The sequence below is a fragment of the Adiantum capillus-veneris genome, chromosome 23 (assembly GCF_014529385.1).
Source record: "Adiantum capillus-veneris isolate H3 chromosome 23, ASM1452938v2, whole genome shotgun sequence".
Classification (NCBI taxonomy): Eukaryota; Viridiplantae; Streptophyta; class Polypodiopsida; order Polypodiales; family Pteridaceae; genus Adiantum; species Adiantum capillus-veneris.
In genome coordinates this window covers 5586036-5610605 of record NC_140953.1, presented here as the reverse complement: position 1 = coordinate 5610605, position 24570 = coordinate 5586036, and the positions used below count along the sequence as shown (strand labels likewise).

The following is a 24570-nucleotide window of genomic DNA, read 5'->3' as shown; positions in this document are numbered from 1 at the left end:
CGAAAGCTGATGATTGGTTGGAGCCACAGAAAGGACCCATCACAAAAAGAGAGAGAGAGAGAGAGTAGACAAACGTGAAAGCAAGGGAGCTTGAGTGAGCATCTCGAGAGATTCTCATTAAGGGCTCATTTCACACAATCATGTGAACATATTTAGATACTCATTTGGAATCTCCAAAAAAAAAAAACACAAGACCTTCTCTTCTTCTTCTTCTTCTTTATGAAGGTTTGTCATTTCTTCCGTCTTGGGCATTTAGTAGCATTTTGGGGCGGCTCTAAGCTGGTGGAGTGACGAATTTTACGAGACCATTTCCATCAGGCTTCTTCTATCAGGCGTTGGGGTTTGGCATTGTGCTATCATCATGGTGCTGCACGCAGTGACTTCCGACTCCTTGAATGCATCTATGCGGGTTTCCTCTTGCAGAGAAGACCAAGATTTGGGCAGCACTCATATCCTTGATCTGCCCCTTGCAATTTTGAGTCGAATATTGTCAGAAGTTTTGGACCCGGTAGCTGCTGCATATGTCATTTGCTCTTGCCGTACATTCAGAGCATTGTCAAAGTCGATTCCTTTTCGTTTCAAGATTTCCTGCTCAAAGCTGGAGTACAAGGTAGAGGTAGAAGAGAGTGTGCAGAAGAAGCACAGCTTGACAACAATTAGAACTTGGACGCGAAGGTTATTGTCTTCTATCGGGACTCAGATGCCCATGACGAAGGTGTTAGATCTATCAGGGTGCTGGATTCTTGATGAAGACATAGCTGCACTTTTGGCAGACCTTCGATGTTTGACGTGCCTCATTTTAGATGGATGCCAAAAACTGTGAGTTATTGCTCCAACATTTCTTTTTGAAGACTCTAGAATTGGCTAATCGTTGTGAACATGGAAGGGAATTTGCTGCTCTCAATTTTGCATAATGCATTCCTGATAGGAGCATTTAAATCTATTTGAAACAAGAGGGGAGAAATTTGAAGGGGCTATGAGCTATTGACTGTATATAAACTCCATGTTGCCAAAGAATCTGTTCCGAAGACATTTTGGTTCACATAAATGTAACATTAAGCAGGATAATTATTTTCAAGTACATAATTTAAATATGGCAGGTTGTGTTTTTGGTACATTCTAATTCTTCAATTTGGTGAGCTGATCAAACTCTGTGTCAAGCTTGGCCAGTTTGACCGTAAAAGAGTTGCAATTAGTTTCCAGGCAGTAGTCTGATCGGAGAGGAAGTGTGTAATCACTAATGAAGACATGCCATGCACAATCAAGGGTGCAGATTACCAGCTCCTTTAGAGATGCTTAACGGGATTTCTTCCCCTTTGTGACATTGATCTATATTTGTCGATGTAGGTTAGACTTGCCAAGAATTGAAGTTTCCACAAAGTGTAGAGGGTATAGGAGGAATGGAATACAATATGCAAGGGACTTGGGGGATTGGTTTGAGAGATCCTCCAATAGTGTGTCTTGTGGGGGACCGCCTAGTTATGGGAGAGACAAGGAAAGGGGTTGATGTCTATACCTGAAATAAAAGCACCTAGAATGTGCCTATGAGGGGTTGCTATGGTAGTGAGAAAGCCAATGATGGTAACCACAAAGTGCAAAGAGGGCTGCCCACCCAAAAAGCAAGGGGTGATGCAAGGGTGGGAGCTAGAGAACTTATTTTTTTGGAGTCAGAGTATCTATGTTTCTTCTTGACCAATTGGTTTAGAAGTGTTGCTGTATTCTCAGCCCTTGATATTTCTTTTTTTAGCCAGCAAGAGAGGTCCTGGAATCTGCATTTTTCAGCCCATTGTGAAGAAGGATCTATGGTTCAGGAGGAGGTTGACTTGGTGCTGCATCTGTAGCCCTAGAGTGTCAGAATAGCCAAAAGATTACAAAGAAGGAGTGAAGTCACTAATTTCTCTCTGAGATTTTAGGGTATTAACAGGCTGATAGTATTTTGCGGAATGATTTTATGAAAAATGTACATTGAAATGTGAATTCCTAAAAAGAACTTGTTTGTTAGGTGTAGCGGAAGGGTTCAAGGATTTAGCTTGGATCGAGTACTTCGCACAAACACAAGGTTACTATCTTCACTTGAGAAAAATTGAACTGAACACTGTGAAAGAGAGAGGCAGAGAAAGAAGAGAGATGAAACTGCATGTCCGAGTCCGTATCTAAAGGCCCGTGACCTCTAAAAGCAGTTTACATGAAAAGCAACAAGTTCTAAAAGCATTTGGTCCCAAAAGCTGAAGGGAGCACCACAGACGGAGAGTGAGAGAGAGGAGGAGACACACACGATGTGGGTGGGGAGACTGTGAAGTGGCAGCTCCCCCTATACAGTATACTCACTATAAGTATAGGGTAATAGTGGGCGGGGGCCTATGACTTGGGCGATCGGTCAAGGCACATAGGCCTTAACCCCAACAACCTCCCACATAAAGGCCAATGTGCCTTTAAGCAAGATCTACTAGTGTACAACTAATAGAAGGTGAGAGATTCTCTCAACCTATGCCCATTGACTCTCGATTAGCTAGTGCATCCGGCTCTAGTGATAGACAAACATCCCGCTTCGGAAGCCACACAGAGCTAGCTCCAAGCTTTGCAAAGAGTCTACAAGAGCTCATGCACTCCTGCAAGTATCGGTCCAATACCTGCAAACCTCCCCTATGCTCTATGCCGAGATCAGTCATCGAACAACTAATCAACCCTACTGCAAATGCTCCCACTGCAGCTGCTATGTCGGGCCTCGAGATCAACATCTCGTACATGAGGACACCGAACGTTGATGCAACCTTGCCAACCTCTACCACCTTCAACTCAGAACTCAACTCATGGCAATCCTGTCCCCTATCATAGAGACCATGGCACTCTGACTCCGAGCTATGGAGTGACTCCTCGTGCCCACCGCATATCACATGTGTACCAAGAGTATCCATCTGTCCTGAATCTGCATCAAGCTCTGGCATAAGCATATCAAGAAATGACTCCACAATAGCCGACATCTCAGCATCCATGTGAGTCATCTCTGTCATCACCTCTGATGACTCGTCCTGCTGTGACTCACTACAGCTGTCCCGCTCTACCTGTGCATTCGTAGACGCAACCTGCACAACAAGGTCACTGCTCTGCACTCCATGCAAAGCATCTTGCAACCCACAAGCAAAAGAGACTCGCCTGCTCTCTCGCTGTCTACCTGGCTGCATGATCATAGAGACAACACCGTCTCTCCGGTGATCCACATGCAATGGGTAACCTGGACCACTCCTGGCACCTCTCGCAATCACTAGCGAACCCAAATGCATCACAAAATCTCGCTCTCGAAGCGAAATGTGACATCCACAATCTCTAAGCTGACCAATCGAGATCAAACTCACTGTCAAATCTGGTACATAGCGCACATGTCGTAACAAGTAAGATGCACCACTCGGTAATGACAGTCTCACATCTCCTGCACCTGCTATCGCATGCACCGATCCATCGGTCAAACGTACACTGCGAAGCATCCTGCTAGAATAGCTACAAAATTATTCACGATGCGACGTGACATGAAACATAGCATTTGCGTCTAGCAACCACTGCGAAGGGAGTGCACTATCCACATGTATAGCATCTCGTGCATAGCTCGAGGTAAAAGTGACATCCCCGTCACTAGTATACTTCGACACTACATCTGCCTCAACTGTCAAAGCATTTGAGTCCATGGCATCACTACATACATCTCTGAGATTGCCATGGCTCCTACGATGTTGCATACGACGAAAACAGCGTCGTCTAACGTGTCCAGAATGCATAGTTACCCGGAACGGAAACGTGGAACGGGAACAGTAGGGTGCGGAACGGGACGGGAACGGGAGGGAGGAGAGGGGCCGGAACGGGAACGGGGCCGGAACGGTAGACCAAAGAAACTATATATATTATATGTATTATAGGCTCATATGTTAGTGAAAAACTATAAGCTAAGCTTTTGAATTCGACCATCCTAATTAGAGCCATATTTACACATGTTGTATGATGACGGAGCTTGAGACAAGGATGGAGTTTGACTCTTGAGAGAGAGAGAGAGAGAGAGAGAGAGAGAGAGAGAGAGAGAGAGAGGAATGGAGCTTGAGACACGAGAGGGAGGGATGGAGCTTGAGAAAGAGAGGTAGAAGCCACATTTGTTCTTTGAGGGTGTTGTGCTTTCCGCCAAAAAGGAACAGAACGAAGCCAGAGCTCCATGTCCAAGCTTAAAGCTTTAGCAAGGAGAGTAGCTCAGTAGAGATGTTGAGAGCTTGAGGAGGAGGTGAGACGAGCCTCCAGAGTCCAAACAGCCCCAAATCAGCCCTCTAAATAGCCGCCAAACAGCCCCAAATCAGCCCTCCAAATAGCCCCAAATCTGACCCCAAATAGCCCCCAATAGCCCCAAACATGCCCCCAAATAGCTAGTGAAAAAAGTTGACTTTTTGGTTTGACCGTTCCGGATTCCCGTTCCGCCGTTCCGGGTGCCGTTCCGCCCCGTTCCCCCCCGTTCCGGGTCGCCGTTCCGGTTACACCCCATTCCGGAACGGTGTTCCGTTCCCGACTCCGTTTCGAGAGCCAGACCCGTTCGGAACGCCGTTTCGGAACATTTAGGGTCCGTTCCGCCCGTTCCCTGTTACTATGCCAGAATGACCACAATACCAACATGTCACCTGTCGGCGTACTCATGAATGTACATGTCTCACACGAGTCCTTGATGACTCAGATCTATCATACATATCATGTTATTTCACTAAAGTGCTCTCGAAGTAGTCTCACATAACAAGAGCATATACAGATTCCGCAAGGTGCAAAGAGAGCGTAGATAGTGCCATCTCCTCTAGCTCTTGCCACTGATCGTCAAGACATGTTTGAAGGTCTACCTGCATCACCACTCAATGGTCGATGCAACCCTCGCTTTGTCAGTGCATCAAGCATACAATCTCTCCATGCCGCAAAGTCTGACCCATCAAACACGCGCATCTGTGAGAGGTCACAATCTGATCGATCACCTGCCTCTGCCATGAGCACAAGTAGCAAGCTAGATAGCAAAACCACCTCACCAACAACACCTGGAAACTGTCTACAAATATGGCTAGAAACACAATGTAAAACCTGTGAGACACACTCCAAAATAGAGCTCCCGCAATGTCAATACAAGCCTCGCCTGCGCTAGTATCACACTGCAATCAAACGCACTACTTACAAGATGCATTCATGACGACCATAACCATGTGCATAATCTTCACCGAATCAGCCTTGAAATTCAGCCCAAAATTACAAAATTCTCAGCCCTCTTGCATGGCCAAAAACAGTCCGTAATTCAGCCCCACACTACCAACCGTAGCGCATCAAGAATCAGCCCAAAACTTCTCCAAGAAGTTATGACTTGTTCGGTCTGAAGATCACTTGCACACACGCCGTCATAGAGCATACATCTGCGAGCTAATTACAAAATTCTCAGCCCTCTTGCATGGCCAAAAACAGTTTGTAATTGAGCCCCACACTACCAACCGTAGCGCATCAAGAATCAGCCCAAAACTTCTCCAAGAAGTTATGACTTGTTCAGTCTGAAGATCACCTGCACACACGCCGTCATAGAGCATACATCTGTGAGCTAATCACCAAGCCCACACTGTGCGGTATCGATGCATACACACGCACAAATCTCTCACCTGCAGAGAACACCGCACGCAAATGCTGAGTGTAACCCGCAATCTCTACCTAGATCGCATAAATGATGCGCATCTTCGAAAAATTTTGCCAGAGTTTCAACGTAAAATGGCTATAAACCCAAATAACCATAAAGTGAACACCAAGCTCACAACAAGAGCTACCAAATGCGTATCATCCACACTCACTGCATGCTCAAATCTCCACAAACCTGAGTCAAGTAAGCTCTCATGTAAATCACCTCATATAACCATACATGTCACATATATGTGCCTCAGTCTTGAGCTCACAAAATCTACTCAGAGAAGAATGCAAAAACTTGTAAGAGAATCCATCCAAGATCCTGGCAATAGGAAGAAACCTATCCACGAGAGAAAACATGCTCAAACAAGCAGTGTACATGAAGCAACCTGCTGTCTCAGATCTCCGAGAGATCTCTACCTGCAGCAAGAGTACCTATATCCTGTGCGAGTAGCATCCACCGATGCATAACCCACGGCTCACATAGCCTCAAATGCATCAACCCAGAGAGAATCCGTCTCTCTATCTCTCTCTGACTCTCCCGAATCCAATCTGTGAATCTCTTACCTGTGAGAAAACGCAAGTCAAAACTCAAATCAAGTTGCCTGGCAACCGCACAACGCCGCAATGATCACGGAGACTGCAAAGGCCACAAGGCTCACTCCCGAAGCGTAGCTTCTCACGCAGCAACACTTGCTCGTAGCTACACCTATGCTAAAACGTAACCATACATGCTCTTCTCTGCAACCATAACCTGCATCCAAGATGCCAAAGTGGGAGAAACTCTCAACCACTACCACCTGTCAGCTAGCTCCACAATAGACTTACAGCGTGTATTTCTAAAATATCTTCCAGACCGTGCAAAATTAGCCCTAGCGCGTGAGACGCAAAAAGTTGCAGAACGGCAATTTCTACTTCCCTCGCGGACAGAATGTCAAAAACTGTTGATTTGCAGAAAATCTGCTATTCAGCACTAAAAACAACCTGCAAAATCGACTGCCCACGTTTTCTGTCTGAACGTCTTCTCCTTGCTCCACTCTCCTTGCTCCACACAAATCTATAAATCCAACCTTCCAAAGCTTCTTTGAAAAGGTGGAGAAACGGCGATCTCACGCCGACTCTCCCTCACGCTCCTACAAAGCTCACGATCATAGATCTAATCTCCAAGCTTCCATGGCCACAAGCTCCGTCTTCGTTGTCGTCGTGACTGTGCACACACGCGCTCCCTCCGCACCGACGCCTCTGATACCAATTGAAGGGGATCGGGGAGCACCACAGACGGAGAGTGAGAGAGAGGAGGAGGCACACACGATGTGGGTGGGGAGGCTGTGAAGTGGTAGCTCCCCCTATACAATATACTCACTATAAGTATAGGGTAACAGTGGGCGGGCGCCCATGACCTGGGCGACCGGTCAAGGTACATAGGCCTTAACCCCAACAAAAGCAAGTGTTGAAATCAGCCAGCGAAAAACATGGAATACCGTACAGCTGCCATGTCAGCATGTTAGTGCAAATTGTGGAAACTCCATATTGCTGCCACAACAGCATGCCATCGCAAATTGCGGAAACTCTGTACTGTTGCCACGTCATCAATTTCTATGCAAGGTGTGTCCTTGCTTTATTTGGGTCACTTGGGCCCCCATCGATTGAGGTCCCATAAGTTGGTGGGAACTTCTTTAGAAATAGGCCACACGGCTAGTCTTTATAAGTTGGTAAACTTCTGCTGCTTCTTGTGCTAGGGTTTATGCCCCTCGGCCAGGATCTGCAGGTTGGCTCCGTTCTTTAGCGGCTTGACACGTTTCACGTGACACATCCAACCCTATGTGTTCGTGGACAAGCTACAGCACGACAAGGGTTCAGTCAGTCCAGTCAATCTAGATTTAGAAGTGATCTGGCACTTTTGTGAGCCTGTTCGCAGACCGTGCATGCCTAGTCACTTAGTGTAGATGCATATCCTCTGGTTGCACACAGCATGATCATAAGCATTCCCATCAGAATACATCAGAATCCTTCAGGGGAATTTTCCAGTGCATTTAGCCTATTTTCCCTATTTTTGACATTTTTCACTTATTATTTTTAAGTGACTTTTGTTGGGAAGTAGGTAGGGCAAATTGAGTAAGGTTTGGATATAAGCAAACCTAGGTTAGCCCTAACTGGTAGAAGAGGTAGCAGGAGCACCATTGCTCAACAGGCAACTTCTCAGCAGAACCCCAAGCCCTAGCGTTTTTGCTCCACAGTAACCACCTAGCGATTTTGGACCAGATTAGCCAGCGTTTTTGCTCTTGCATTTTTGCTCTTGCAGATCCTTGGCGACAGAAGACTCAACAAGAGACCTAGCCTTTTGCAGTTGCAGGCCATCCGGCGACGGCAGAGCCATTTTCAGCCTAGCGTTTTTTATTTGCAGATCAGCCCCAGCGTTTTGCAGATTCACCGCGACGGAGCATCAAGAAACCTCAGCGTTTTCAGTTTTCAGCCCTTAGACACTGCTATCAAGTCCCGAACCTCGTAGATCTCACCTTCACGCAGCAGATCCTCGTCGCACGGTCAGTTTCCGCAAGGTTTATAGTTTCAGCCTGGAAAACGCAGATTTCAGCATCTGCGTTTTCAGCGCGTCGTTGTCGCATCGTCGCCATCGATATCGTCATAGATATAGAGTCAGAATTCAGCAGATACAAGATTTGCAAATTTCAGCCCTTAGCGTTTTTAGATTTCAGGCGTCTCATTGTCGTCGACATCCTCGGCAAGTCCAAGCATTGTAGAGATTTGTGCAATCAATCGTAGAACACTCTCGCCAACGAGATTGGGGCCTCCGGAGGAGGGTTTTACAACGTCTTGGTGTCGTATTCTCTTCTCTCTCTATCTCTCAGTCTCATGCACTTTCATTCACAGTGTCCATTCACTTTGTTTGTGTCCATTGCACTCTCCTTAAGAACGGAAGGCTCTCCTTCCATAAGAACAACAGGAACCTTGAGCACAGTTCGGAGCACTCATCTTGAGCAAAGTTCAAACATTCATTCCGCTGCACCTAACATTGGTATCAGAGCTTTGGCAGTGTTCTATATCACTCAAGGAAAGAACCACAAGAACCACATAATTTTTTTTTGCTTGTTGCGGTCGCACGAACCCAAGTTCGCTTGGGCGTGTTGATTCCTTATCATGTTTTTTGAAGAGTGACAGGAATCCCAAGAAAGAAGGGCTTGTCGAGCCTCCCCTTGTGTCTCTTTTCACTCATTGAGAGCGGACTGTGCACTTAGCGGCCGGCCAATCGACGTGTGGGAAAAAGCAACCTTGGTGTGAGTGCAAGGCTGCCAAGGGGTGCGCCCGCGGAAAGGAGTAGAACTCGGGTGACGAGAAGATCCTTCTCAAACACGGTTTGCAAGCGAAAGAAAACCTCCAGAACCTCAAGAACTCAAGATCGGCAAGAACCCAAGTTCCTCGTGAACTTAAGAACCCGAGACCACAAGAACCCACAAGAACCCACGACTTCAGAATGGTCATCACTCGAAGTGGAATGGATACTTCGCTTGGAGGTGATGAGCATGAGAGAGGTGAAGAAGAATTTTCCTCACCCGAGGAGGTTTTTCCGACCCTCCCCCTTCCCGATCTCAAGGATTGCACTAACTCCTATGGAGGCTTTAGATCATATGTTTATGGAAAGGAAGTTAGAACGCGAAGCAAGAAACGCAGAAAGAAAAGCAGAAATGGAGCGCAGACACCAAGAAAGAATGGCAGCCGCTGTCAAAGAAATGAGCGACCAACACATGAAAGAGTTCTTGCGACTCATTCCTCAAGCTCAGGCACAGATGCAAGAGATTCGGGAAAAGGAGACTCTCTCAGTCTCTTCTTCTCCCAAGCATGACACACAGGATTTGGATGATTCTGAGAAGCATCATGATTTGAATGATAATGATTTGCATCATGATTTGGATGATAATGATTTGCATAATGATTTGGATGTTAATGATGAGCATGATGATTTGCATGATCAAGATGTGATTTCTCCCAGGCATGATGATTTGCATGATCAAGATGTGATTTCTCACAAGCATGATGAGTTGCATGAAGATGATGTGATTGTTCACAAGGATGATGTGTTAGTGGATGCTTTTTCTAGCGAAGCTAACCTCGTTGTAGATTCGATCAATCACGAAGAACTGATCTTGGCTTTCGAGTCGAGGTCCAAAGAACCCCCACAGGACGATTCGATCACTCAGGAAGAACCGATCTTGGCTCTCGAGCCTAGGTCCAAAGAACCCTTACAGGAAGAATTTTCAGCCATGGAGATTCTTGAAGAAGAAAGAAGCATGACTATCGACGAAGTAGAAGCATTGAAGGAGCCACAGAAGACTTTGTGTCGCTTTCGGCGTGGCCCAAAGAAGCAAGCTTTGCAGACCTTTATGAAGTTCAAGTACCGCACGATCCACACATCAGAGTGGGCCGGCGAAGAGTCCCTTCCAGGATTCCGGATGCTATTGGCGATCTCCCTCGACGCCATACAGTTCGGTGCCAGTACCTCACTTTGAAAAGGAGGGGATGTCACGTAACACATCCAACCCTATGTGTCCGTGGACAAGCTACAACACGACAAGGGTTAGTAAGTCAAGTCAATCTAGATTTAGAAGTGATCTGGCACTTTTGTGAGTCTGTTCGTAGACTGTGCATGCCTAATCACTTAGTGTAGATGCACATCCTCTGGTTGCACACAACATGATCATAAGCATTCCCATCAGAATACATCAGAATCCTTCAGGGGAATTTTCCAGTGCATTTAGCCTATTTTTCCTATTTTTGACATTTTTCTCTAATTATTTTTAAGTGACTTTTGTTGGAAAGTAGGTAGGGCAAATTGAGTAAGTTTGGATATAAGCAAACCTAGGTTAGCACTAACTGGCAGAAGGCAGCAGGAGCACCATTGCTCAACAGGCAACTTCTTAGCAAAACGCCAAGCCCTAGTGTTTTTGCTCCACAGCAACCACCTAGCGTGTTTGGACCAGTTCAGCCAGCGTTTTTGCTCTTGCAGATCCCTGGTGACAAAAGACTCAACAAGAGACCTAGCGTTTTGTAGTTGCAGGCTATCCGGCGATAGCAGAGCCATTTTCAGCCTTAGCGTTTTTTATTTGCAGATCAGCCCCAGCGTTTTGCAGATTCACCACGACAGAACATCAAGAAACCTCAGTGTTTTCAGTTTTCAGCCCTTAGACACCGCAGATCAAGTCCCGAACCTCGCAGGTCTCACCTTCCCGCAACAGATCCTCGCTGCACGGTCAGTTTCCACAAGGTTTATAGTTTCAGCCCGGAAAACGCAGATTTCAGCATCTGCGTTTTCAGCGTGTCGTCGTCGCATCATCGCCATCGATATCGTCATAGACATAGGGTCAGAATTCAACAGATACAAGATTTGCAAATTTCAGCCCTTAGTGTTTTCAGATTTCAGCCGTCTCATCGTCGACGACATCGTCGGCAAGTCCAAGCATTGTAGAGATTTGTGCAATCAATCGTAGACCACTCTCGCCAACGAGAGTGGGGCCTTCGGAGGAGGGTTTTACGTCGTCTTGGTGTCATATTCTCTTCTCTCTCTATCTCTCAGTCTCATGCACTTTCATTCATAGTGTCCATTCACTTTGTTTGTGTCCATTGCACTCTCTCATTAAGAACGGAAGGCTCTCCCTTCCATAAGAACAAAAGGAACCTTGAGCACAGTTTGGAGCACTCATGTTGAGCAAAGTTCAAACATTCATTCCGCTACACCTTACAACACGTCAGTAGTTTGTGACATTCCCCCTTCTTGAAAGAAAGTAACGGCCGCGATTATCGTATATCTGCAAAACAACTCAATTTATCTTAAAAGTTTTCGAGGCTCATTTAGAGGGACAATCACTTTTCTCATTCCAAATTGGAGCTCTTGACATCCTGGGTCAGTGGCTTCCCAGAAAAATCTTATGCAATAAGGAGTATATTCTCATTCCATATCGGAGCTCTTGATATTCTGGCGTAGTAAAATTAGCCATCACACCTAGACCGTGCTGATCTGTAATAGGTGTCTTGATGCACTAAAATTCCATTCCTAGGCAATCTCACCCAATTAGGAATATTTTCAGTGGTTGACACATGACAATGCAACACACATGCTCACATATGCATGTGACAAGACACAACAAACAACGCCGTTGAGCACCCCCGCGAGACAGACGGTCTGCGGTATGAAGCTACTCAACGACTACCTCATCTCTCCCACCGCAAATGCCCTAAAAAGTCCGGGCCGCAGTGTAACAAGGAACAGGCGAAACGTAGCCCAAACGTTCCGAAACAAGGCGTAACCGGAACGGTGTTCTGGAACGGGGGGCGGAATGGGCAAACGTAGGCATTTGGGGGCAGATTTGGGGTTGTTTGGGGGACATATTTGGGGCAATTTGAGGGCAGGTTTGGGGTTGAATTCAAGCCTTACTTAAGTTGACCGTTCTTGCCCCGTTCTTGTTCCCGTTCCGGGTCCCCCTCCTCCCCGTTCATGTCCCGTTCCCGACCCTCCTGTTCCCATTCCCCGTTCCCGTTTCGGGTAACTATGCTGGGCTGTAAGCTCGGACAACCAAACGCTCCTTAGACCGTAGCGTGCGTCGCTTGGAGGTTCAAGCATACAACCAAACGCTGCCCAGACATCCTGTCTGCGTCCTTTGGAGGGTTTCTAGCATACAATGAAACGCTCCTTAGACATCTTGTCTACGTCGTTCCAAGGTTCAGAAAATACCAAAACAGCATTTCTGACTACTCCACCCGGGAGTAAATCACCAAGTATTCAAACCGGTATCAAAACCATAGTCAAACAATTTAAATCGGCACCAAGACAGGTTTAAACCAGATACCATCCATTTCAAACAAATTCCAAACAGGATCATCAAACAAGTTATCAAACAAAATTTAGAAAATTGCTAATTCAAATTGAAAAAGCATTCTCGACATTAGTCGTGCTCGAAAGTCGACAGGGCTTTTATCTTGAAACGTTTTCCAAAATTAGGGTTAGATTTCAATAAGGTTGGAGCCGATCGCAGCATGGTTCATAAGCTCTTGAATAGTCAAAACAAGCCTCGACATATAGTGTTCCTGTGGCGGTGATGATAGTTCCAAGATATAACAATCACACTGGGCCTCCAAGGTTGTTGGCTCGAGAAGTGACAGCTGTCAAGAGATGTCGAGAAATTCAAGTTGTAATCTGCTAGGGTTTCCGTGGCAAGCGTTTTTGGATACCCCACTCTGCCAGAAGCTTCACTCCGAAGGAAGATGTTTGAAGGCATGTAACTTCGGACATATTTTTTTTCTTGCCAAGTCCTTGGAGTGTGCGGCTTGGTAGCTATAGACTTCCACCACTGCATGGCTCTGCCTTTGGTGGCTTGAATTTTTTTTTTGATCCTTCTCGTGCAAGTGATCTTGAATTCCTTATGGCTTACGCCCTGTAAGACAGAGCGATGAAGACGGGAGCGCGCCCGATGCACGATGAAGTAAGGGTGAAAGTGCCTAATAAGTCCGATGTCGGGGCACAAAGATTCTCAATAAAATTCCCTGTAAAACTTGCAGGCACCATCTTGCTCTGTTTGCTCTTTGGTAGGGTTGGTGTGCTTTCAGAAAAGCGCACACTTGAAGCTCTGATACCATTGTCACGGGACGGGCACCACATGCCAACGGAAAAGAACAGACTGAACAACTTTAAGCACTTTAAATAACAACTGAAATGAAAGCGGCTCTGTCTGCTCTTTGGTAGGACCGCTGTGTGTAACAGACTTGGACACTCCAAGTCAAGAATCAACCGCGACAACACCAAATAACCACTTCAAAACAATTCACAGATCACAATAGATTTGCACTGGCCCAGCGGAGTTCCGTGCCTAGAGATATTGGCCCCAAAGACTGGCGCCCCTTTCGGTATTTCTTTTTATATTAATCAATCATCAAAGTACAAAAGAGCGGTTAGGGTTTCACTCTCAGACTCTGCGTCCAGATGCTCTGAGAAGTGAGGCCCTCACCACTAATTTAAAGGTTACAAGGGATGCCCAAAAGCAGAGCCCCAAAAGCTTTTAAATCAAAAGCATCAGTTCTCTCTCTCTCTTAGAGAGTCTTTTCTCTTTTTTTTATAAAAAAAAGCAAAAGCAAAATTCGCGTCGCTCATCATTTTCCAAAAAAAAAATAAAAAAATAAAATATTTTTTAATAGTCCGCCTCCGCGATTTCCGGAAATTAGGGTTTCTGGCAGAAATTAGGGTTTGCAGGAATTTTAGGGTTTCTGGCAGAAATTAGGGTTTTTGCTGTCCTCCACGTCATCACTTTGTGACATACCCCCCTCTTGAAAGCATTGTAATCGACCGCGATTACGCCTGCAAAACCGACAAAAGCCATAAACCGTCTTAGCAGACACTGACTGTTAGTACCTACGTACTAGGAACACACATCTAGCACATGTACAAAATCGACAGTCACATCACACGACATCACAGGACATCACCAGACATCACAGGACATCACATGACATTCAACATTCATTCGGATTTTAGACCATGATTTATCGGCAATGTAGCTAGCAATCACATCTAGGTCCAATCGGGACCTTATCGATGTCCGATTGACTAACCCCTATTGCAACCATGTCTATTCGAGATCAATCGGACCAAAATGCTGCAGTCATTTCGTCTATCAGTTCCTGCACTCACAAGAAGTCAAGAACAAATCAGTATCATAATCAGGAATTCCATTTCATAAAGTCATCCAGCAGAATACTGTCAGCTCTCAGTATCCCTGAAGCTCAAAGAGACATCAGTGACTTCAGTATCAAAATCGAGGCATCTGTTGACAAAGGAGTGGAGTAACTCCCCTCTTGTGCATCCCACTGCACCAGATCTTCGGCCAAGCTGAGTTTCTGGGTTCCGTTTGGAGTAGACTATGCTAAACCAAAAGCATCGAGGTAAAGTTTCACAATCTGAGGAGTATCTGCTAGGTCCTCCTCCTCCATCCACTTCGCATCAAGTGCAGGATAATTCTTGAACTTAACCAAGAACCGCCTTCGGACTTTACCCTTATTCTTCGTATCCTTATGTGCCAAAATCTGTTCAGGAACAAGGATCTCCTCGTTTTCTTTCACTTCGGGTTGCTCATCAGGCTCCCCATCATCAGGCACATCACCTTTAAAAGGTTTCAAGAGATTCACATGAAATGCATTGTGAATCCTCCAAGTATCTGGCAGTTTGAGTCGGAAGGAGACTTCATTTATCTTTTCAGTAATCTGGAAAGGTCCGTAGTATCACATACTAAGCTTTGGAAAAAGCCTCTCCTTTCCCTTTTTCTTTCTTAGACGTGCCTTCTCAAAAGTAAGAGCACCCAATCATCCTCCTTCAATTTCATGTCGCGACGATGGCGATCCGCTGCCTTTTTTTGTCGTTCTTGAGACTTCTGCAAAGTCTCGCGAACCTTGGCAAAAGCCGTATCCAGATCTCGCGTATATTCATCCGCTTCAAAGATCTTATCTTTCGTGCTTAGGAAGGGTGGAACCTTTGCAGCACCTTCAACAATCTCAAATGGCGCCTTCCCCGTCGAAGAGTGTATCGTGTTATTGTAGGCAAATTCCACCAAAGGTAAGTTCTTTTCCCATTGAGTCTTCTTATCCGAGATACAATACTTCAATAAATCTAATATCATTGAATTGGCAATCTCAAATTGCCCGTCAGTCTACAAGTGGAACGATGACGAGAACTGCAACCGCGTGCCAATGTTCTCCCAAATTGCCTTCCAAAACAAACTCATAAATCTGGGGTCTCTGTCGAAGACAATCGTCTCAGACGTGCCATGTAATCGGAAAATCATCGTGATCATTCTGTGCTCTTGGGAGATAAAAAATGAAATCCATTGCAATACTTTCCCAGGGGTGGGCGGGTGGGTATGGGTAAAGGCTGTAACAATCCCTGTGCCTTATGCCTGTCAAACTTGACCTTCTGGCATACTGAGCAACTGCGCACAAACTCTTCCACATCCTTTTTGAGTCTCGGCCCAAAGAAGTATCTCTCTACCCCTTTCATGGTGGTAGCAATGCCGCGGTGACCCGTAAAAGGTGGACAGTGGCATTCAATCATAACCTTTTCCCTCAACGGTTGTGTAACGCACAACAATCTTTTTCATCAAGTAGCCTTCCCAAAGGGAGTATCACGCTACTGTCTCCCCATCCCGTATCCGTGTGAAAATATCTGCAAAATCTGTATCTGTGGCATACTGATCGACCATATCCTCGAAGCTCCTATGATGTATCGCGGAAATAGCCAGAACCAACGGTTTCCGAGACAAAGCATTTGCCACCACATTCTTCTGTCCCTGCACATGGACAATCTGGAAGTGGAACTATGACAAGATGTTCGTCCACCGCATCTGCTTTTCCGAAAGCTGCTTCTATGACAAGAAGTAGCGCCAACTCTGATGGTCTGTAAAGACAGTAAAATCCGCTCCGAGTAGGTAATGCCGCCACTGAGTAAGAGCATGGATAACCACCAAAAGCTCTTTCCCATAGATCTGTGCTGTCATCTCCGGCCTAGAGAACAAACGACTCTTGTAAGCTATGACATGGCCTTCTTGCATCAAGACCGTACCCAGACTACGACCACAAGCATCACAAAATACTTCAAATGACTTCTGCAAGTCCGGCAAAGTCAAATCTGGTCTTGTAGTGAATTTCTCTTTCAATGTCTGAAAGGCAGTCACCTCTGTGGGTCCCCACGAAAAAGGTACTCCTTTCTGTGTCAAGGTATGCAAAGGGAAGCAACCTCTGCAAACTTTCGTATGAACCGCCGGTAGTACGAACACAGTCCCAAGAAGCTTCTAACTTCATAGACATTCCTCAAATCCGGCCAATCACGGATAGTCTCTATCTTGGCCAGGTTCATTTGCACTCCTGCTGCTGACACAATGTGTCCCAAAAAATGTATCTCTGGTAGGAAAAATTCACTTTTCTTAGCATTAATCACTAATGTGTGATCTCGTAATGCCTGAAAGACTTGGAGCAGATGATCTCTGTGTTCTGCCTCATTCTTGGAGAAAACAATGATGCGTCAAAGAAAGTGCCAACAAATAGCCTGTACTCTCGAAAATTCCTATCCATCATCCAGTTAAATGTCGCAAGAGCATTGGTTAAGCCAAAAGGCATCACCAAAAACTCAAATAACCCAAAAGTCGTCCGAAAAGTTGTCTTGTAGACATCTCCTGGCGCTATCCTGATCTGATGATATCCACTCTTCAAGTCAATCCTGCTAAAGCACGAGGATCCCTGTAACCTGTCGAGTATATCACCGATCCTAGGAATCGGAAATCTGTTCTTGATGGTGATTTCGTTGAGAGTGCTATAATCGATGCACATTCTCCAAGATCCGTCTTTCTTCAAAACCAACAACACTGGAGAGCAATACGGTGAAGTACTAGGCTGGACAAGACCCTTTTCCAAGAGGTCTTTCACTGAGTTCATAATCTTTTCATTCTGAACTCGGCTCACACGATAAGGTGGCCGATTCGGTGGCGTGCTTCCAGATATCAGATCAATGGTATGATCTTCAGGCCCTCTCAAAAGCAATCGGCATGAGTGTGGAGAAAAAAATCTTGGCGTTCTGTTCTTCAGGTCAAAACATATTCAACTTTTATCCATCGTTCAGTTCTCCCAAAAGAATGAGTAAGAAAACTGAAGTTCATCAAGTACAATCTCTAAGCCCTTCATTTATCAAAGTCGCTTTCTCGGCCCGGTAGTCAACCACGGCGTAGTTCTTGTGGTACCAAGGGATCCCGAGTAGAACGTCACTCGCGTGCCCTGAACACCCCTGTCATTGCAAACGAAGTTTGCCAATGCTTGGTGTAATGGCAACATCCCATCCGGGTGCAAGTCGAACTACCTCCGCCTGTGGCGTCAGTCTGTCGGGCGTAGTTCCAAATCGAGCCGCCAATTCCAAGTGAAAAGAAGTTGGCCTTGGCTCCTTCAAAAGAGCTTCTTGATCCTTCACTTTGCCCCAAAAAAAACGGCAAAGTTTGTACTTTCATTCATTTGATTCGGTGCAAGTCCCACGCCATGTGGTACCAGTTCTACTTTTCTATCTGCCTTTTTTGCCACATTCCTCAGCTGCTCTCAAACTCTTAGGCCTGTCGTCGTCTTTATCATTCTGTTCTTTCTGTGCCTTTTTTAGGGCACTTCAGAGATATGTCCATGTTCCCCGCATCCAAAGCACTTCCCCTCTCTGATGAAGCGAGCTCTCTCCACAGGAGTAAGCTTGGGTTGTGCATCCTTTTTTCTCTGGCTTGCTCTTTTTCTTTCTACTTTCATTCCCAGAAGTCTGTTCGGCTCGTTGTGTCATGGCCTTATCTGTGGGGTAGGTCAAACTGCCAGAGTGAATGGCAAAGCCCCGCTTCGCATGACTCATCAACTCCTGAATAGAAGCTGACTTCTGTTCCAAGCAGTGATCTCGGATCTCTGTAGGGAGACCCAAGGTAAACCGCTCAATCTGTTCTCTGAACGAGATCTTCTTGAATGAAGAGGCGGGTAGAAAAGAGCTCTAGAATCTTTCACAATAAGAATTCACTGTATCGCTCTTGGTCATCCGGAGATGGTTCCAAGTAGCTCGTATATCTCGCTCAAACTCTTGAGTCAACCAAGAAGAAATAAAAAGCCTCTTGAATTTCAGCCATGTAACTGGCACAGTCTTGCTTAATAGAAGCGTGGACCACCAAGTACGAGCATTCCCCTTAGAGTAAGAGGCAGCTCTCCGAATCTTGGAGTGCTCTGAATAGCGTCCTCCCGCGAAAGCGATGTCAAACTGCTGTATAAAAGACAAAGCCTTCGAAGCATCTGAGTATCTTGAAAAGTATCAAACTTGATCGAGTGGCCACCTTCCTTAAACTCTCGGACTTTCTTGCTTTTATCTTCAAGAAAGTCATACTGGTTGGCTTTGTAAAAATTCTTCTTGTTCGCATAAAACTTTCCGTCATCGGAATCTGAGCTGTCTGTAGACGAGTCCTCAGTAGAACTGTCAGTCTCTGGGCGAGATTTAGCCTTCTTTGCCTTTCTCTTGCCCTTTCCAAAGCGTTGCTTCTTGCTTCGCTTTTTACCTTTTCTGTCTTCTTTGCTCGAATTCGAGGAGCTAGAAGAACTGTCAGAAGAAGAAGAAGAACTGGGTAGGCCTTCAAACTTGACGCGCTTCTTCAGTTTCTTTGCTTTGTCGAATGTCGACTGACGACCTAAATATCCCGGGAAGTCAATGCCTTTCTTCTGCTTTTTGCCGTGCTTTTTGGCTTTCTTTTGCGTGTCAAAAAGCTGAGCAATCCGTGCATCAACCACATTCTCTAGTTCCTTCTCCGTATATTTCTTGGAGGCAGAAGGTTTCTTGAGAGCAGGTTTCGGGAGTGGTGTCGTGTTTCTTTGCCACTCCCTCTGTACCTCTTCCAAAGAGGTCTGGTTCATATATTTTGCCCTCTTCGGGTCCTTGGCAAAATTGAGCATCATCTTTGTTGCATCGCCGATCAACTGGCGATGCTCTATCTCTCGCCGCTCCGCCTAAGTAGGCCAAGGCGGGCCATACTCTCTGCCTGAATCTTCGTTGTGATCCCAGCCCGCATCTCCAGATGCAGAGGGAGTCGACTGATCATTGCCTGAAGCCATAGGTGCCGCGGAAAAAAAAATCGGGGATCGGATTTCCCGTAGAAGAGAAATCGGCCGGGCTCTGATACCACTGTAACAGACTTGGACACTCCAAGTCAAGAATCAACCGCGACAGCACCAAATAACCACTTCAAAACAATTCACAGATCACAATAGATTTGCACTGGCCCGGCGGAGTTCCGTGCCTAGAGATATTGGCCCCAAAGACTGGCGCCCCTTTCGGTATTTCTTTTTATATTAATCAATCATCAAAGTACAAAAGTGCGGTTAGGGTTTCACTCTCAGACTCTGCGTCCAGATGCTCTGAGAAGTGAGGCCCTCACCACTAATTTAAAGGTTACAAGGGATGCCCAAAAGCAGAGCCCCAAAAGCTTTTAAAATCAAAAGCATCAGTTCTCTCTCTCTCTCTCTTAGAGAGTCTTTTCTCTTTTTTTTATAAAAAAAAAGCAAAAGCAAAATTCGCGTCGCTCATCATTTTCCAAAAAAAATAAAAATAAAAATAATTTTTTTTTTTAATAGTCCGTCTCCGCGATTTCCGGAAATTAGGGTTTTTGGCAGAAATTAGGGTTTAAGCTGTCCGCCACGTCATCACTTTGTGACAGTGTGCTTTCAGAAAAGCACATGCCTGAAGCTCTGATACCACTGTCACGGATGTAAGGTGCAGCGGAAGTGAATGTTGAACTTTGCTCAAGATGAGTGCTCCAAACTGTGCTCAAGGGTTCCTTTTACTTATGGAAGGGAGAGCCTTCCGTTCCTTTAGTGAGAGAGTGCAATGGACACAAACAAAGTGGTGAACACTGTGAATGAAGGTCCTGAGACTAGAGATAGAGAGAGAAGAATACGACACCAGAATGTTGTCAAAATCCTCCTCCGGAGGTCCCACTCTCTATGGCGAGAGCGGTCTACTTACGATTTCACAAATCTGGTACAAGATACTGATGCAAGTTGTGAGGCTATGATGCAATGTGTGTCTAGGTTGGAGACTACGTATGGCTGAAAATGCTCCTTTAAGGCTGTTCTTTATCTGCTGCAATCGCTGGATCTATCTACTGAAACTCTGCTGGAAACGTTGAGTTCTGTTGTTGCTAAAACGTTGCCTTTGCTGGTTCAAAAACTCTGCCTTTGCTGGTTTAAAAACGCTGGATTTGCTGGTTCAAAAACGCTGGATGCTGTAGGTGCAAAACGCTGATCTTGTAGGTTTCAAAACGCTGATTTGCTGTCCTTGGATACGTTGAAGTGCTGCCTTGAAAAACGCTGGTCAAGGGCTGCTGAAAACACTGGCTTTTACTGTTAGAAAAACGCTAGGCCTTTAGGGTTCTTGCTTGAGATAGAGAAGAGATGCCTGCTGCAAGTTACTTGCCTGTGCACTTCTCATAGTCACATGGGGACGGGTCTCGGGGACGTGGCGGGTCCCGGGGACGGGGACATGGCAAAACAAGGGACGGGGGATGCGACAGGGGACGCGCTTTAAAAAACACTAGTTCTTTGCAAATTTAATACTGAGATAATAGTGAACACTAAGAGCACAAGATTGCAAAAAAAAAGTGGGTTTTGCATTTCATATTACATAATATCAAAATATAACAAAGGGCGTGTGGCGTGCGTGACATAGTACACCATTGGTGTGGTGCTTGGGCAATGGGAACTTCAAGGAAGTGGCCTTGAGCCTTGAGGCTTGGGTATGATACTATGAGGCTATGAGCCTTGCGGCTTGGAAGTTGGGTGCTCTTAAGTAGAAAGAGCTCCCCCCAAAATGGGGGTTTGAAATTTGAATTTTGAAAGGGCACCCAAAAGTGGGCGTTTGAATTTTGAAAGCCCCCCCAAAATAGGCGCCCCCGTTGGCTGCAACCCGCCCCCTGCCCGTGTCCCATCCGTCGGTGTCACCGGGGACATGCGTCCCGGGACCCGTCCCACTCCTCGTCCCCTGTGAGAGACGTCCCCCCGTCTCAGAAATGCGTCCCCATCTTCGTCCTGGCGTCCCCCGTCTTGTCCCCGCACAAATGGGCGCGTCCCCCCGTCCCCTGTTTTTATGGCACTTCTTCCTCTTCTGCGAGACTTTAGTAGCGCTAGGTTTTCTTTTATATTGCCTTGGCTCATTTGCACTACCCAGTTCCCAACAAAAGTCACTTAAAAATAATAAGTGAAAAATGGCTAAAATAGGGAAAATAGGTTTAATGCACTGGAAAATGCTCCTGATGGATAATGCTGATGATCATGTTGTGTGCAACCAGAGGATATACATCTACTCTTAAGTGCCTGGGCATGCACGGTCTGCGAACATACTCACAAAAGTGCCAGAACACTTCCTAAGCTAGGCTAACCGAACCCTTGTCCTGAAGTAGCTTGTCCACATGCACATAGGGTTAGATGTGCACGTGACATCCCCTCTTTTTTAAAGTGAGGTATTGATACCGAGCTGCATGGCTTAATTGTAGTCTGCCAACAACTCTGGGTAATCTTTGAAAAACTCTTCGTCGACCCACACTGCTTTGTGGGTTCCGCGATCCTTGAACTTCAAAAAGTATTGTCTCACTTGCTTCTTTGAACCATGCCGAAACCGATGCAACAACACTTGCTCCGGCTCCATGACTTCTGCTTTATCGATGATCTCCGGCTCTTCTTCGTCGGAAATGTCCTTTGGAGGTGTTCCCTGAAACACTTTCAACCAAGAAACATGGAAAACATTGTGCATTGACCATGAGTTAGGCAATTGCAATTTCATTGAAACCTCATTTATCTTTTTAATGACAGTAAATGGACCATACATTCGAAAAGACAACTTTGGACACTTCTGTCCAACTTGCTTAAGACGTTGCTTCATGATTCTTAAATACACCCAATCCCCTTCCTTGATCGAAACATCCTGACGATGCTTATTAGCCTGCCGTGAATAAGATTCTTGAGCCTTGCTTAGACGAAGCTTCACACTCTCAGAAATCTCATCTAATGACTGACTTTCAGCATTGGCATTAGGCATTTGACTGACCGAGCAAGTCAAAAGTGACTGGAACGGATGGCCAAAAGCTGCCTCATACGGAGTTCGACCAATGGCAGAGGAAAAAGAGTCATTCAAAATAGCCCGAACCAATTGTAGATAGAGCTCCCAATGAGACTGTTGATCATGCACATATGACTTTAAAACATCAAAAGACAACTGATTGTAAATCTCTGTCTGACCATTTGATTGTGGATGAAAAGCGGATGAAAAATTCAACTTAGTGCCAAAATTTTCAAAGAGTGCGTGCCAAAAATTAGACGTGAACTTAATATCCCTATCTGAAACAATCGATTTTGGCAAACCACAGAGGGGGTACCAATGCTTTATGAACAACCGTGCTACGCCTTGTGCTGTGACTGTGGCCTTACAGGGAATTAACATGCAAAACTTGCTGAAACGATCAACAATTGTCAAACATTGAGTGGTCCTTGAATGCAAACTAGGTGGAAGGTTAGTCATAAAATCCATGGAAATATCTTGAAAAGGTCCATCGAGAATAGGCAGCGGAAGCAAGAGGCCTTGCTGTTTATCCCGAGGAGCTTTTACCTTTTGACATATAGTGCACTGTGTGACATAACGAAACACATCTTTTTGCATTTTAGGCCAACAAAAGAATCTTTCTATTTTTTCCAAAGTGGTGTTCATTCCCCTGTGCCCACCACCTGCAATATGGTTGGCTTGAGAGAGGGCAACCAAGGTGGAAAGGTACGGAGTGTACGGTACGTAATCGGTATGTAAGGTACGTACTTCTGTACGGATCGGCCTTTCAGGTACGTGACCAATACGTAACATTTGTAACAACAAAAAGAATAGTGACTTCAGCCTTTTTCAGCCTATACATACTAGAAACTACATAGAGTCTATACATAGATATTGCTTCAAACATCCATTAGATACTGCTTCAATGTCCATTAGATACTGCTTCAAATGTTATCCATACTTAACTCTTAGAATACATCACTTAGTCAAATTTCAATAGCACTAAACATGAGTCACGATTGCGAAAAGTTAAAACTTAAAACTTCAACATACCATGATACCCGAATCAAAATACATAAAACATCAAGAGTCAAGATTGAGGACTTATTATCAATCCTCATACAAAGATGGATACATCATACTATAGTGACCATTCTAGACTCTACCATCAAAAAGACAGAAAAATGGGAATACACTATATAATACAATAAACTTTAGTCCATTGCCCAATGGCAAGATGTCCCTAAAAAAACAAAAAAATAAATAAATTTGTGAAAAAAAACCGTACACTATCTATCCTTACGTAACGGAACCGTACCGTACGGTTGTACCGTACTGTACGGATCCGTACATACGTACGTACGGATGCAACCTTGAGGGCAACACACATAGACGTTGACGAAAATACAACAAACCATCATGAATGAGATAGTTGCTTGGCCCTTGGGAAGCAAGAGTGTTAGGTGCAGCGGAATGAATGTTTGCGCTTTGCTGAAGATGAGTGCTCCGAACTGTGCTCAAGGTTCCTTTTGTTCTTATGGAAGGTAGAGCCTTCCGTTCTTAATGAGAGAGTGCTATGATCACAAACAAAGTGAATGGACACTGTGCGTTCAAGTGTATGAGACTGAGAGATAGAGAGAGAGGAGAGATACGACACTAGAGACGTAAAACCCTTCTCCGAAGGCCCCACTCTCGTCGGCGAGAGTGGTCTACTTATGAGTGCACAATTTGGTACAATGGGAATGCATATGACTGATGCAAGTCTAGGCTATGTCGGCGATGATGACGAGACCGACCTAAGGGCTGAAATCTGCAATCTTTTATCTGCTGTCCAAAAACACTATGGGCTGAAATCTGCGGCTAGTCCAAAAACGCTGATTTGGGACTGTTTCTGTGGGTCTTTGACGCTGAAAATCTGCAGGTTTAGGGCTGAAAAATGAGGTTCTTAAGGGCTGATGTTAGGTGCAGCGGAATGAATGTTGTGTTTTCTCAAGATTAGTGATCTTTATTGCTCAAGGTTCCTTTTAGTTCTTAGGGAAAGAGAGAGCTTTCCGTCTTGTAGAGTGATGTGGTGACGAACAAAGTCAGTGGATATTGTGCGTGCAAGTGAATGAGACTGAGAGAAGGAGAGAGAAGAGATACGACACCCGAGAGGTTTGTAAAACCCTCCTCCGAAGGCCCCACTCTCGTCGGCGAGAGTGGTCTAACTTGATTGCACAAGGTGTACAATGTGAATGGGACTATGCCGATGACGACGATGGTGATGA

At 45.4% G+C, this 24570-nt stretch overlaps 1 protein-coding gene across 1 annotated transcript in view; it reads left to right on the top strand.

Annotated features, from left to right (window-relative positions):
• The first annotated feature begins 230 nt into the window (after positions 1-230).
• The window catches only part of LOC147427365 (uncharacterized), an 84832-nt gene continuing 60492 nt past the window's right edge, over positions 231-24570 (top strand). Inside the window, exon 1 of the mRNA XM_086497350.1 lies at positions 231-819. Within this exon, the coding sequence (XP_086353476.1) occupies positions 362-819 (458 nt within the window). The 5' untranslated portion in view covers positions 231-361. The remainder of the gene's footprint in view (positions 820-24570) is intronic.